The sequence below is a fragment of the Carassius carassius genome, chromosome 21 (assembly GCF_963082965.1).
Source record: "Carassius carassius chromosome 21, fCarCar2.1, whole genome shotgun sequence".
NCBI lineage: Eukaryota > Metazoa > Chordata > Actinopteri > Cypriniformes > Cyprinidae > Carassius > Carassius carassius.
The window spans coordinates 13,434,189-13,449,098 of record NC_081775.1 but is presented as its reverse complement, the minus strand read 5'-3'; the positions used below and the strand labels follow the sequence as shown (position 1 = coordinate 13,449,098).

The window sequence follows — 14,910 nt, the reverse complement described above, 5'->3', positions numbered from 1 at the left end:
GTGCCTAAATTGTCAAATACATACACAGCTGTCAAAATGTCCATCATTTGGAGTATCTTAAGTAAATACAGTCAGTTATGGTGAATGTAAACAGGCGGGTAAAAACATATATTTTTTTTTTAATATAAGTCAGAGCACTAAAAATAGAGTTGAAATACGGGACTGTCCAGGGAATAACGAGATGTCTGGTCACCCTATATATACACACATACATATACACACATATATATGTGTGTGTATATATATATATCAGCCTCATTTTCTATCATGTCAATATATACTTTATTCTGTTGTAAATATAACAATGGCTAGTATGAAAACAGTGGAGAAAATCCAATTTACAGCTGCAGAAAAAGGAAAATATCTTAGGCCTGGTATTAAAGCAGATATATCCACCTCTCCTTCCTTCACAGCTCATTTTAAACATGCATTTTGCTTCTGTTTTATTGTTGTTTTTGTTCAAAGCATTTTTGCTAATCAGCAGAGTGCTTACACTTCACTACAGTCAGATGCCTCCATAATGTTGGCTTGATCTCTGAACACACGTGTGAGCAAGTCATTGAGTACTGTTATCCCAGAGCCTGTATGTGACCGCACCGCTTACACACCCGTCTCTGCTTTTACCCTCAGAGTAATCCAGAGCCTTCTGCCACACCATACTCAACTGCACTTTCATGTCTTCTCTACCTGTCTATGTGTGCTTCCCTGTCCTCTCTGCAGCTCACCAAAAGGCACTAGAACAGCTGTACGGGTCTGAGGACAGACTTTCTCCAGGTCAGCAGCCGCCTTCTGCTGTCAAAGGCTCTCAGAGAGTAGTCACCCTCGCCCAGCACATCAGTGTAAGTGCCACAAAAATGGACAAAAATGGCCAGCAAATTCTCGTAAATTACCGTATTTTTGGACTATAAGTCGCACCTGAGTATAAGTCGCATCAGTCCAAAAATACGTCATGACAATGAAAAAAAAAAACATATATAAGTCGCACTGGACTATAGGTCGCATTTATTTAGAATCAAGAACCAAGAGAAAACATTATCGTCTACAGCCGCGAGAGGCGCTCTATGTCTTCAGTGTAGACTACAGGAGCACTGAGCAGCAGAGCGCACTCTGGCGGCTGTAAACGGTAATGTTTTCTCTTGGTTCATTTCTCTGGTTCATGTCAAATTCATTTTGATAAATAAGTCGCACCTGACTATAAGTCGCAGGACCAGCCAAACTATGAAAAAAAGTGCAACTTATAGTCCGGAAAATATGGTAAATGAAGCAATCTTCTTCACAATTAAAATCAAGTTTACCTTTTACATAGGTAAAAAAAAAAAATATATATATATATATATATATATATATACTAAATATAAATGTGTACTTGTCTCCTGCTTGCACGTCACCAAATGGATGTTTTCTCTTTACAGGAGGTGATCACTAAAGACTACACACGGCAGTCGCAGCAAGGCCAGATAGGGGGTCAATCATCTCTACAGCCTGTGTTTGGATATCACAACTCCCCTGTGCTGGATCTCACTCGTCCTCCCAGCGCTCCCCAAGCCCAGACCCCCACAGACCCCAACGCCCGCTACACCCCAGAAGGCACTGCTGCTGAGAGGGAGAGAGGGAGAGACAGGTCTCCTTCTCAGAGCAAGACCTCTCCAGTGAGTCTGGCTGCTGATGGGATTGAACCGGTTTCACCACCAGGGGCCGTTTCAGAGCCAGAGACACCAGGAGCTGCTTACCCTAATGAACAGGCGGAGCAGGGGTATATAACATACAAACAGATGCATTCACATGATAGTGATGGGAGTGGGTCTTATTAGAGTTAATTGGTTCAAACAACGATTCAGACTGATTCTTTGCAATGGACACTTTACACATTCCCTTGGTTCTCGGGAAGTCATCATGCTTGAGTGAACTTCCATAGTGGTGTACAGAAAACTATAATTATAATTTCAATTAGATTTTTAATAGCTCTAGAAGCACGTCATCACAGTCTGTGAAAAGAGTCCATTCTTTAACCCTCTGGAGTCGATTAATGCGTATATGCGTTATGAGGCATTTTCTCCTGATAACCCCCGAAAAGAACTTACATTACACTTTCAGTTTTGATCATACAGATAGGAGCAATACATTAATCGAATACATCTTTTTTTTGTATACAGACATAACAACAAAACTTTGTACATTTCAACGCGTCATTTAAATGAACTGTAACTCCATGAATACTCAACAAAGAGACATGATAGATATATCTATAGAAAGCCTGACATGTCTACTTTTAAACTAAACAAGTGCTGCCGAAAAAAAATGTTCTGTGATAAAGTAATGCATACGAAAATAACGCGATGTCCGTCTTTCACGTCTCCCTTCAATATCTTCTAATGTGACCACGCCCCCGCGCTGAACACTCTATTCAGATTCTAATGTTTCACTGAAGCGAGCGGCTTGAATACGCCCACACAACAGAGGATAACGCTGCGAGACTGTTCAAGTTTTTTTATTTTACTGTTTGCTTCGCGATGAGAGGAATAAGACATAATTCACCCCAAAAAGATGTGATGTGGTTGAGGATTTGAGATTTGGATTTCCTCAGAAAATAAAGAATGAAGCACTTTATTCAGCAGAGATCATAAACATGAGTAAGTCTCTTTTTATTTATTTATATACTTGTACTAGTTTTCACATAACCTGTAAACATTTTAACAGTTAAAGACTTTTTCCAAAGACTTTTTCCAAAATATAATTCCTGACTAAATGTATAATCAAGTGAAATATTATTTAATATTATTAAGTTTCAATAACAAACAATACTATACCATTCAAAAGCTTGATGTAAATAATATAAATGTAACAAATAAATGTAACTGTAACAAATGTAACAAACAATGCTGTTCTTTCAATGTACCCCCCCCACCAAAAAAAAAAAAAACCTGAAAAAAATATTCTCATCTCTTTTCAACATTAATAATAATAATAATGACAATAATAATGACAATAATAACAATAAATGTTTTTTTTTTTTTTGTAGAAAATCAGATTGTTAAAAGGATTTCTGAAGGATTGTGTGACTGGAGTAATAATGCAAAAATTTCAGCTTTGAAAGTCAGCTTTGATTGTTTCTAATAAACTGTTTAACTGCACTCCCAAGTGGATATTAAATTATGTTGTGGAATAATTAAATATATTCTAAATAAACTACAAACATAAAATTATATACATTTATTTTGTCCTCACATTCTTGTAACTCCTCCCTCTCAGTGACACAGCTGACTGAAAGGCTCATTATGCAGGCCTTTGTCTTCTCAGGTGTAAATCACAATGATATTCATGATAGTTGACGCCTACTCGCATATGACTTTTACCAACAAAAAGTGTCTTCGAAATTTAAATCAATATATTGTTTTCTCTAAGTGAGTAACCAAGATGATTTTCATATAATTTAGAAAGAAAAATTCAAGGCTACAAGCTCCAGTTCTCAAAAGTCCCGGGAACCATTGTTCTTTATGTGTTTTATGGCCTTATTCAAGTGATTTAACATTTTTAGTTTTTCACTAACCACGCATAATATTTTTTTTCTCAAAAACACAATCATGTACATACATGCTGCTCACATATTATTATAGCCCAGTTTGTGCTGATTACAGTGAGATTAGATTTCAGCCATTTAGATGTTTATAAGAAACTGAAAAAAGCACAAATGTCAGGACATGAAGAAACTTCTCCAGGCCCCAGAAATCCCCTTAGACTCCAGAGGGTTAATGAATCAGTTAAACTATTTGACTCAATAGAAGGATTCCTTTACTAATTGGACATCATCTTTCATAATGTATTTTCAGTTCTTGTTCTCTGCATTTGTGTCTCAGTATGGGATCTCGTTCACCGGCCAGTAGCTCTCAACATCCAGCCTTCTTCAGTAAACTGACTGAGAGCAACTCTGCTATTGTCAAGAGCAAGAAGGAAATGATTAAGAAGATGGTGGTTGGCACAGAGGCTGAATTCAGTGAGTTAATGGGACTGAATCTGTTGGGTTTTAACTGGCATTAATATGTATGTTATTGTTGCTGGCTAAACTTATCTTTTCCTGTCTCTGTTTTAGACCCGGGCCAACCTGGGACAGAAATCTTTAACATGCCCGCCTCTACAAATGCAGGTGAGCAGCTCCTCCAGTTGTGGTCTTTTCTCCTCAACAGCAGTTCATTTTATACCACTGTCCTTTGTCTTAAGGAAAGCTTGCCAAATAACTTCACACACTCCTGTTTCTTTAACACAACCACTGTAACATCTGTTTTAGTACCCGTGAGTGTGCGCAGTCACCCGCCACCAGAGGCTAGCGGTAATACTATAGGTCTGGAGGCCATTATCAGGAAAGCTCTCATGGGCAATTATGATGAACAGATGGACGAACGCTCACCGTCCAACTCTGTCAACTCGATGAGTGTTGGCGTGCCAGCTTCAGCGGATGGGCGTTCTGAAGACCCCTACTCCCTGCCAGGTGCACCAAATAAACCCTTGATAATGCAGCTACCTTCATGGCAGCATGTGTCAAGTTTTGGCTCCATTTTTTGGACCAAAGATGTTCACATGTAAATTAACAGCATGTCATGATAAATTGTTACACGATGATGAACCTGTATTTAATGCAGTTGTGTTTTCTTATCTTGCATACTTTAATTTTTTGAGGGCTCAACATGTTCATTTTGGCACCACCCCATTTTTTTCTCATTTTTACCAAGTGACTGGTAAATATGCACTGTTTTGTTCCTTTCATGTCTACAACAAAAGAAGCATGGCCTCTCTTATGTATTAGTTGCATTTGCATACTTTTTTCACTGGTTAGAACTGATCTGTATCCTGTTTTGTGTTATGTTCCACCAGCTGAGAATTATTTTGGAAACACATTCAGATATCTTTATATTTGTTTGTCTGACTATCTCTGATTTGTGTCCTGTGTTTGAATTCAGTTAAATCCAAAGGAGGGCGCTCTAATGGTCGCAAGACTAAGTCTCCTGGTCTGTCTGGAGGAGAGAGACCTTCATCTGTGTCCTCTGTCCACTCTGAGGGAGACTGTAACCGTCACACCCCACTCACCAACAGAGTGTGGGAGGACAGACCCTCATCTACAGGTACACGTGTGCCCACACACAATCACAATATATGTAGCAACATCTGCCAAATAAAATAACTGAATCAATTTCACCTAATATTTCAAATCATTATATTATACATTTGGGTTAATTTATGTTAAATTCAAGTTAAGATTTTTTTGTTTTTGAGCAAGGGGGAAAATGAATAATTTCTGAAAGGTTGCAATAAATTGGTCAAAAGTGACTATTCATCTATTCATCAAAGAACCCTGAAAATAATTTTATCAGGGTTTTCTACAAAAATATCAAGCAGCTCAACAGGTTTCAACTTCGATTAAAATCAGAAATGTTTCTTCAGCATCAAATCAGCATATTACAATGATTTGTGAAGGATCATGTAAATTCAGGTTTATCATCAAAGAAATCAATTATATTTTAAAATACGTTTAAATAGAAAAGCTTCGAAAAAGGACTTTTTACTGTATTTCTGATTGAATAAATGCAGCCTTGGTGAGCATAAGAGACTTCCTTTGGAAATGTTACAAAGTCCTACCGAATGGTACTGCACATTTTATGTATTTATACATATTCTCTGACATTTTTCTGGTTCCTACTCTTAGGCCCCACTCCATTCCCCTGTAACCCCCTGACCATGCAGATGCGTCTCCCCAGCGGGATGATGCCGGGACCCTCACCTTCCCCAACGCAGCAGGGCACATCAGCGCCTCCACAGAGCCAGACTCAACCCCGCACCTGGGAGGAAGAACCCAAACCTCTGCTGTGCTCTCAATACGAGACCCTGTCAGACAGCGAGTGAACACACACCTCACGCTGCATACACTAGGACTGAACGTTTGCTGCTTGTGAACAGAAACTTGTTACTGTAAACGGGGATGTTCGTAAACACACGTACTCATGTCCATGCTGACATACGGGAACATACGTCCATCAGCGCTCATGCCCTCTGATACCTCTACACACATAATCATGCATAGAGAAAAACATCCCATAACCCACCCAAGCGTGCACACACTCACGCCATCAGTGGAAGTGCATTACATGGCTGCAGACGTGGGTTTATGTATCAGTGTGTTGGCGTGTGCGTCACTCCAGGACTACTTGTAGAATGAATCACTTGTTAGGTTATTTTTTTTAATCAGAGTTGACTCATGGACTCATGGAGCTCTTTTGTTGACACGTTTTGGAGCATTCCTCATTAGACTGCTCAGGACACACACTCTTATACTGTAATACAACAGCAAATTGTTTATTTTGTGTGTGTGTGGTGTAATGCAAAGGCTGGATGAAACCGAAATAAGCACCACACACACACACAGGCGCGCGCGTATGGCCTCTGAGTTCTCATGTGCATCTGCAGTCCTTCATGATGATTCATGTGTTGTCAAGATGACCCTGTTATTTTTTTATGGATCTGACGCTGTTAGGTCATCTTGAGTATTTGTGTGATGAAACAAGACCTTCAGAAAGGCAGGGTAGCTGATCCCTGCACTACACTCTACTGGTTTTGAAGCAGATTTCATTTTATCCTGTAACGTTATGTCCGTTCCGTGCTACTTCTGAGAGTTTATGTGGGAGGCCAAATCATTGGTTTTACAGGGTCCTCATAATGTTCATTTGTTAACATCAAACCTTCATTTTTGGCCTCTAGCTGACCAATAATACGTTGTCTTTTCCATCATCTCTCTTTGATAGTAGATGTCCGAACTTTTTTTATGTACATGCACCTTTGCATGTTTTTTTTTGTAATGAGTTAAGCACTTAGTCGGCAAACGGTTCCTGTCAGTGTCCTTCAGTGGATGCCGACCTGAATGCAACTTTTTAAACAGCATTTATTCTAGTTTTTCTTATACAGAGCTTTGTTGATTTGTTTTGTCACCTACCTTGTCAAGTGTTCCACTCTCTTGCGACAATCACTGGCAGAGAGTTGAGCGAGTGGACGCATCTTTAGGGGAAGCTGCTTTATCAGGTCTGAACGTCCCAGCAGACCTGTTGTTTTTCACGTCATCTGTTTGCTGAAGAGTTAAAGCCATGCTGTCTGGCCAGTCCTTTTGATATGACACTCACTGAGAGCTGCTTAACTTTTGCTCTTTATGCTTAAACGAAGGCTTCGGGATGATTTCTTTCTTTCTGTAGGGTTCATTTGAGCAGAGATATCCTGCGTAATAAAATAAAATTGAGGTGAGCAGACGCCACACCTCATCTAACCTGTAGTCCTTCACTCTGTACAGTTTTAAAGATAATTCTAGTGTTAAGTGCCATGTATTTGACATATACATTTCTGAAGTCAAAACTACCAAGTGATTACGCACAGTTGTTTGTTTTTAAATTTGTTTCTTTTCTCCTTGTTATGCCAGGGTTGTACAATTTGTCACGCAGGCACAATTTAAATCCGTGAAGGAGACATTTACCGTGTCAGTCTCCTCTCCAAAACGCCTCAGCGGTGGGGTTACTAACTGCTTTGCATGCATATTAGATTTAATGAAATGTTTTAATTCGTATTGTTTGACTTTTATTTGTCACATGGTTTTACTATGAAAGTTATCTTTAACAGTTCGAACTGCAATGTTCATTGTAATCTCCAGACTTTGTGGATATTTTTGGAAGCTAATTAAAAGATGAAACGTAAAGTTCAGCAGTGGGTTTTATCCAGTGGGGGCTTTTGTTGTTGCTTTGATGGTCGAGGACCGTTTTAGTGCACTACCTAGTGTGGTTTTGTATAATGGGGCTTTATCTTCAGTCACTTCAATCCCAAATACACTCTCATCAAGATCCCTGAATGGGGTGAGCGAACAGTAGCTATACTTTTTTATTTTTTTTATAACCATAACATCTGCACAGACATCCCAGAACGCTCTGCTCTGACTTTGAGATTAGTTCTCTGACATATCACTCCAGACAGTATTGTATTTTGTGGACAAGTCACTCTAAAGTTTAGTGTTTTCTTGTATAGCGAGCTCTCTTTCCTCTTTATTGACTGTTTGTTTGACCTTTTTACTGAGGACAGTATTGCACTTTCCTTGGATGAGGAGGCGTTCTCATTTGTAACTGATAAACGTAAATGAAGCTGAGAGATTAAAACAAATGAAGAGGAGAGAGATGGGAAAACAGCGGTAATCATCGCCCCTCTTAAGATTGGAAAGGTTAAGTGGGTATTTGGGTGGCATCTGTTTTTGTACAACCATTTTGTGCATATTGCTTTTTCTTTTTTCTTTTTTTTTAAGGCCCACTGTATTATAGCGAGGAGTGTAAATAGACCTAAAAGGATGTACATATTTATGTGATTTGCTGCAAGATTGATATTCACACTGTTGTATTTCAACATGGCCACCAGCAAGCTTTGTGGATAGCAGTGTAAAAATTAAACAGAAAAAAAAACAGACACTGCCTTAATGTTTAAATAAAAAGCTTATTGCCATTGATTTGTTTGTTGTCCTTTTTTTATTGCTCCACTGTTGCCGTTGTTCTGTTGTTGGTAGTATTTATTCATTTGTCAGTTTATAATGTTTTTTAAATACTGATCTTTGTAAAGCACTGCACACGAGTGGTTGTTCAGCTCATAAGGCCTTTACTAATGAGCAGATAAACCGAATCAGGAGCATGGTGATGACTAAAATGAGAAATTCAGGAGTGAGATTTATGCTGTGTATCCGAAATCGCCTCCATATGCCTCCAGTTCTAGGGTTGCCTAAATCCAATTGCTATTTTTCTGGTTGTAAAAGAGCACCAGGTTTGGTGTGCTTGTTTGTAGAGCTGCACAATTTGAACTAGGAGGACTAACAATAATTATTACAAATAGTTATTACTAAAATATTATAAAAGAACTATACTATGGTAACAACACCATGTTATTATAAAATATATTTTTTTAAATAATAATATTGTAAGAACACTATTATAATGTGAATGCATATTCTAGCCTAGCGTCTAGTGAGTGTGCACTGGTTGTATTGTATACTCGTCACAGAGGTGCACTCCAGCACTACTCAATGTCCATTGATTCAGACACCACAGCTAATGGCTCAAATAGTGCACTATATAAGGTATAAGGTGAAGATTTTGGACATGGCCTTAAAGCTATTAACTGAGCAGATGTCGCAAAGCTCTTGGATTTTATCAGAAATATCTTAATTTGTGTTCGGTTTGCTTTTAAAAGCAAGTACTTCAGTACTTTTACTTGAACTTGAGTAAAAATGAGTCTTCACATCTTTCGCTTGTAATGGAGTAATATTTGACCCGCAGTGTCTGTACTTTCACTCAAGTAAGTAATGGACTTACTTCGTAAGCTGTGTAAATTGGGAAAAACTATGTGGATCGGACCAATCAGGCCTTATAGCCTACAGTCATGATTGGGAGAAGAGAAAGTGAACAGCAAGTGGGAGATTTCTAGAGAGATTTTACCAAAAAAGGAAAAGGTCAGAAAACTATGACTTGAAATAAAGGGTTATCATATGGCAAGCCGTTCTAACATTTAATCTATAAACCACACTAGTATCTAATTTAACATTACTAGTACTTTTTTTTTTAATACTAGTATATTTTCCATTCATCTTCTTTAGGTACTAGTGTCTTGTGTAAAGCTACTTGTACTTATTCATCAGATACTAGTGCTTATTTATTAGATACTAGTATTTATTCATTAGATGCTAGTACTTATTAGATAGTATTACTTAATCATTAGATAGTAGTACTTATTCATTAGATGCTAGTGCTTAGTCATTAGATGCTAGTACTTATTCATTAGATATTGCTACTTAATCATTATCAGTGTTGGGAAGGTTACTTCCCAACACTGAAATGTAATAGGTTACAGATTACAAGTTACCCTGTTTAAAATGTAATAGTAGTGTAACTTTTTCAATTACTTTATTAAAGTAATGTAACTAATTACTTTTGAGTACTTTTTGATTACTTTTGTAAATTTGTGAAAATTAAAGAATAATAAATAAAAGCATATACATCAACTTAAATACAGTTATCTAATAAGCATGTGACGTATTCTGTGTAATAAACTCCTAAACATTGGTGTTTCTTTTAAACTGCTGTCTCTTTGTATATGATGATAGTTTTCTCAAAATAAGTAAAATGCACATGAAGTGACACAGAGCAGTTCTAGAAATTATGTTTATGTGCTCGTGTACTCCTATATTGAGGCAGGCCTATGTGCAGTAAATGAAACCATGTCTTTGCCATTAATTTAAAAAAACTATTTTTATATGGACCTGACATAAAAAAGGTTTAAATCTTTAATTTGGGGACATGCAAAATAATTAAAAGCTCCCCCTAAACCTATGAAAAAAATCTGAATTTTTTTCAGCTAAATTACTACTGTATCATTACAACAGATAATAATGATGTCCTTTATATAGTATTTTGAGTGATGACTGATGAGCAACGTGCTGCTGCTTGATTAAATAAATAAAAAAACAAAGACAAAAAAGCATCTTTACAGATGAAACTCTCTCTCTCTCTCTCTCTCTCTCTCTCTCTCTCGCATTGATTACTCGGAGTCTGATCCAAACCATTTGGCGGAGGCGCGGAGAGCGCGCGAGTCATGACTAACACTTGATGACTTATTAGAGATTTAATTATCAAATGGCGGATTCGCAAATGATCGCTTTAGTACATTCGGCAGGCAATTATACAAAAATTATATTAATATGGCAAAATCGGCTGCCAGGTCACCGGGAATTGTCCTGGTTCTCCCGGTGTCCAGTCCGCGCCTGATTTCCAACACGCAGAATGTGGAAGTCATATATTGCATTTTTGGGGCTTAATATTCACAGACACTAGTCCATGTCATGTTTTGATTCAAGTGTACTGACCTACTTTTGATTTAGTCATCCAAAATGTGGCATATTCCGTCCGCGTTAGGCATTCCGTTTTTATGACTGGATTCTATGAACCAGACTGTGTTTCCGCATCCCGGAAATTATTAGGGCGGTATGTCTTAGAATAGTCAGCGCAATTTGGGAAAGAAATCAGTTAAATCTGTATGTGGATGCGTGTAAATATTCAAATGTAATCCCCTTTGTAATCGTTAAAAATTTCATAAGTAACTGTAATTTAATTACTCATTTTTTCGTAGTAACTGTAACTAATTACAGTTACAATAATTTTGTAATTAAATTACGTAACGCCGTTACATGTAACTAGTTACTCCCCAACACTGATCATTATATAGTTGTACTTATTCATTAGATCCTAGTGCTTATTCATTAGACACTACTATTTATTCATTAGATGCTAGTACTTATTCATTAGATACTAGTACACATTTACAAGATACTAGTACTTATTTGAAATGTTACTAGTATGATTTCTTATTTTACTAGTACATTTTTTTTTATTGAACTCTACTGTAGCCATTTGGACTAGTCATAACATAAGGCGAGTAAAAAGGCAGATCTGAATAGTAAGATAAGAATAGTTACTAGTAGTAATTACAAAAGATACTAGTGTCTAATAAATAAGTACTAGTACCTAATGAATAACTACTAATATTTAAATAGATACTAGTCACTATTTCAATAATTACTAGTCAGGAATTAAGAGATGATATAAAAAAACAGAATAACTATGACTCCCTGTTCATTTGAAGATATCTTCAACCTCATAAAGAACTAGTGAGAATGTATTTGGAGATACCTTCGTTTAAACAGATTATTACATAAACATGAGTACCTCTCCACTATCCAATCAGAGTCCATATAGTAAAACAATAAATTAATATGCTGAATTAATTTGATTGTTGAGTAAGGCTAACTGGCTTTGTATGTTATCCTATCTTGCTAATTGGTTACCATGAAAACACAAAAACACAATGGAAGATTACGAACATGTTGTCCAACAAAGCTATAATGACATGTTTTAGTCCAAATTCACTTTACAACATCAGTGGAGTCATTGAAATAATGTATTATTGTAATCTGACATGGTTTCTTTAATCAGAATGAGGCAGAAATCATGCCACTTTATATTATTCTATACAGTGATAAAGGCTATATCGATTACCATTGCATTTTAAACTTTATTCTTATAAAAATACCAGAGATGGCTTGAAGTGCACAGATAAAACCATATGTTGTCATAGTCATTGTTTTATTTCTTCATGTTTCATCAGTAAAACATCTATCGCATGTTATTCCGCTACTAGGCTACATCTTCAGTGAAAGCTGAATTTCCTGGATCATTATCAGTGAGTCTTACTTGTGGAGTTTCTGCGCGAGGGCGTCCTCCAGTGATGAGTATGAATGAAAAATAAATTACATTTATTGAGTACTCATTATTGCTCACAAAACCCTAATTTGGGTAAAAATTTCAAACATAATTACGAACTTTGATGTAAAAATTTGCAAACCTTACGTTTTTCTCAAGAAGTGTACATTTAAATTTTTCTTGCAGCTATATTTATTATTATTTATTCTTAAATACTCAGTTTTATATATTATAGTGAAATAGTTTTATTACAAAAGTAATATTCCTTGTTTTGTTTAATGTTTCTATTTATAAATATTAACCATAATCAATATTAGTTTTATTGATATATAAAAACAACATTTTGGCCAAATTGTGCTTTCCTACAAGTACAGCAAACCTGTTTTTTTAATATATATTTTTATATAGTGTGCCCTGTACAGAATATTAATGTAAAAACATTCAGTGTCTGTAGCACTAGTGTGCCCTGTACAGAATATTAATATAAAAACCTTCAGTGTCTGTAGCACCAGTGTGCCCTGTACAGAATATTAATATAAAAACCTTCAGTGTCTGTAGCACCAGTGTGCCCTGTACAGAAAAATTAACATAAAAACCTTCAGTGTCTGTAGCACCAGTGTGCCCTGTACAGAATATTAATATGAAAACATTCAGTGTCTGTAGCACCAGTGTGCCCTGTACAGAATACTAATATTAAAAAATAGTGTCTGTAGCACCAGTGTGCCCTGTACCAAATATTAATATAAAACATTCAGTGTCTGTAATACCAGTGTGCCCTGTACAAAGTTAAAACATTCAGTGTCTGCAGCACCAGTGTGCCCTGTACAAAATATTAATGTAAAAACATTCAGTGTCTGTAGCACCAGTGTGCCCTGTACAGGATATTAATGTAAAAAAATTATGTCTGTAGCACCAGTGTGCCCTGTACAGAATATTAATATAAAAACATTCAGTGTCTGTAGCACCAGTGTGCCCTGTACAGAATATTAATATGAAAACATTCAGTGCCTGTAGCACCAGTGTGCCCTGTACAGAATATTAATCTGAAAAAATAGTGTCTGTAGCACCAGTGCCCTGTAAAAAATATTAATATAAAAACATTCAGTGTCTGTAGCACCAGTGTGCCCTGTACAAAGTAAAAACATTCAGTGTCTGCAGCACCAGTGTGCCCTGTACAAAATATTAATGTAAAAACATTCAGTGTCTGTAGCACCAGTGTGCCCTGTACAAAGTAAAAACATTCAGTGTCTGCAGCACCAGTGTGCCCTGTACAGAATATTAATATAAAAGCATTCAGTGTCTGTAGCAGCAGTGTGCCTTGTACAAAGTAAAAAACATTCAGTGTCTGTAGCACCAGTGTGCCCTGTACAAAGTAAAAACATTCAGTGTCTGCAGCACCAGTGTGCCCTGTACAAAATATTAATGTAAAACATTCAGCGTCTGTAGCACCAGTGTACCCTGTACAAAATATTAATGTAAAAACATTCAGTGTCTGTAGCACCAATGTGCACTGTACAGGATATTAATGTAAAAACATTGTGTCTGTAGCACCAGTGTGCCCTGTAAAATGTAAAAACATTCAGTGTCTGCAGCACCAGTGTGCCCTGTACAGAATGTTAATATAAAAACATTCAGTGTCTGTAGCACAAGTGTGCCCTGTACAAAGTAAAAACATTAAGTGTCTGCAGCACCAGTGTGCCCTGTGCAAAATATTAATGTAAAAACATTCAGTGTCTGTAGCACCAGTGTGCCCTTTACAAAATATGAATGTAAAAACCTTCAGTGTCTGTAGCACCAGTGTGCCCTGTGCAGAATATTAATGTAAAAACATTCAGTGTCTGTAACACCAGTGTGCCCTGTACAGAATATTAATGTAAGAACATTCAGTGTCTGTTGCACCAGTGTGCCCTGTACAGAGCATTAATGTAAGAACATTCAGTGTCTGTAGCACCAGTATGTCCTGTACAGAATATTAATGTAAGAACATTCAGTGTTTGTAGCACCAGTATGTCCTGTACAGAACATTAATGTAAAAACATTCAGTGTCTGTAGCACCACTGTGCCCTGTACAATGTAAAATCATTCAGTGCCTGTAGCAACAGTGTGCCCTGTACAGAATATTAATATAAAAACATTCAGTGTCTGTAGTGCCATGTACAGAACATTAATATAAAAACATTCATTGTATGTAGCACCAGTGCTATATGCAAAAATAAATAAATAAATACATACAGCCCTGGTATGATACTTATTGTTTTTTTCTGGAGGAAAAATATGAAATTGGTGTGTTATCACCATCCTGCCACCAGAGGTCACTCAATGACCAAACACATTAGGCTACTATGTTTACGATATTACAGTGTTTACAAAACTGACAAAAATACATTTTCTATGTGCTTGTGTACAAATATTTTTTTTATTTTCTATGTGGTTTCCTCAAAAAAGTACACCCATCTGCTTGTTTCTGTTTCCTGTCTAATTTCTCTCCTATATGTTGTTGGCTCATTAATATTCAACATATGATTACCATACAGGGCAGAAATGCCAATTTAAAAAGAACTAGTATTTATTAAATTCAGGATATCTCTGGTCTTAAAAG

General features: G+C 36.7%; 1 protein-coding gene across 3 annotated transcripts in view; it reads left to right on the top strand.

Annotated features, from left to right (window-relative positions):
* Positions 1 to 8,515, top strand: part of ncor2 (nuclear receptor corepressor 2) — a 144,274-nt gene extending 135,759 nt beyond the window's left edge. For all 3 annotated transcript variants that reach the window (XM_059503402.1, XM_059503403.1, XM_059503401.1), the window contains 7 exons: positions 721 to 839; positions 1,413 to 1,753; positions 3,855 to 3,991; positions 4,088 to 4,141; positions 4,283 to 4,483; positions 4,953 to 5,114; positions 5,696 to 8,515. In XM_059503402.1, the coding sequence (XP_059359385.1) occupies positions 721 to 839; positions 1,413 to 1,753; positions 3,855 to 3,991; positions 4,088 to 4,141; positions 4,283 to 4,483; positions 4,953 to 5,114; positions 5,696 to 5,892 (1,211 nt within the window). In that variant the 3' untranslated portion in view covers positions 5,893 to 8,515. The remainder of the gene's footprint in view (positions 1 to 720; positions 840 to 1,412; positions 1,754 to 3,854; positions 3,992 to 4,087; positions 4,142 to 4,282; positions 4,484 to 4,952; positions 5,115 to 5,695) is intronic.
* The last annotated feature ends 6,395 nt before the right edge of the window (positions 8,516 to 14,910 follow it).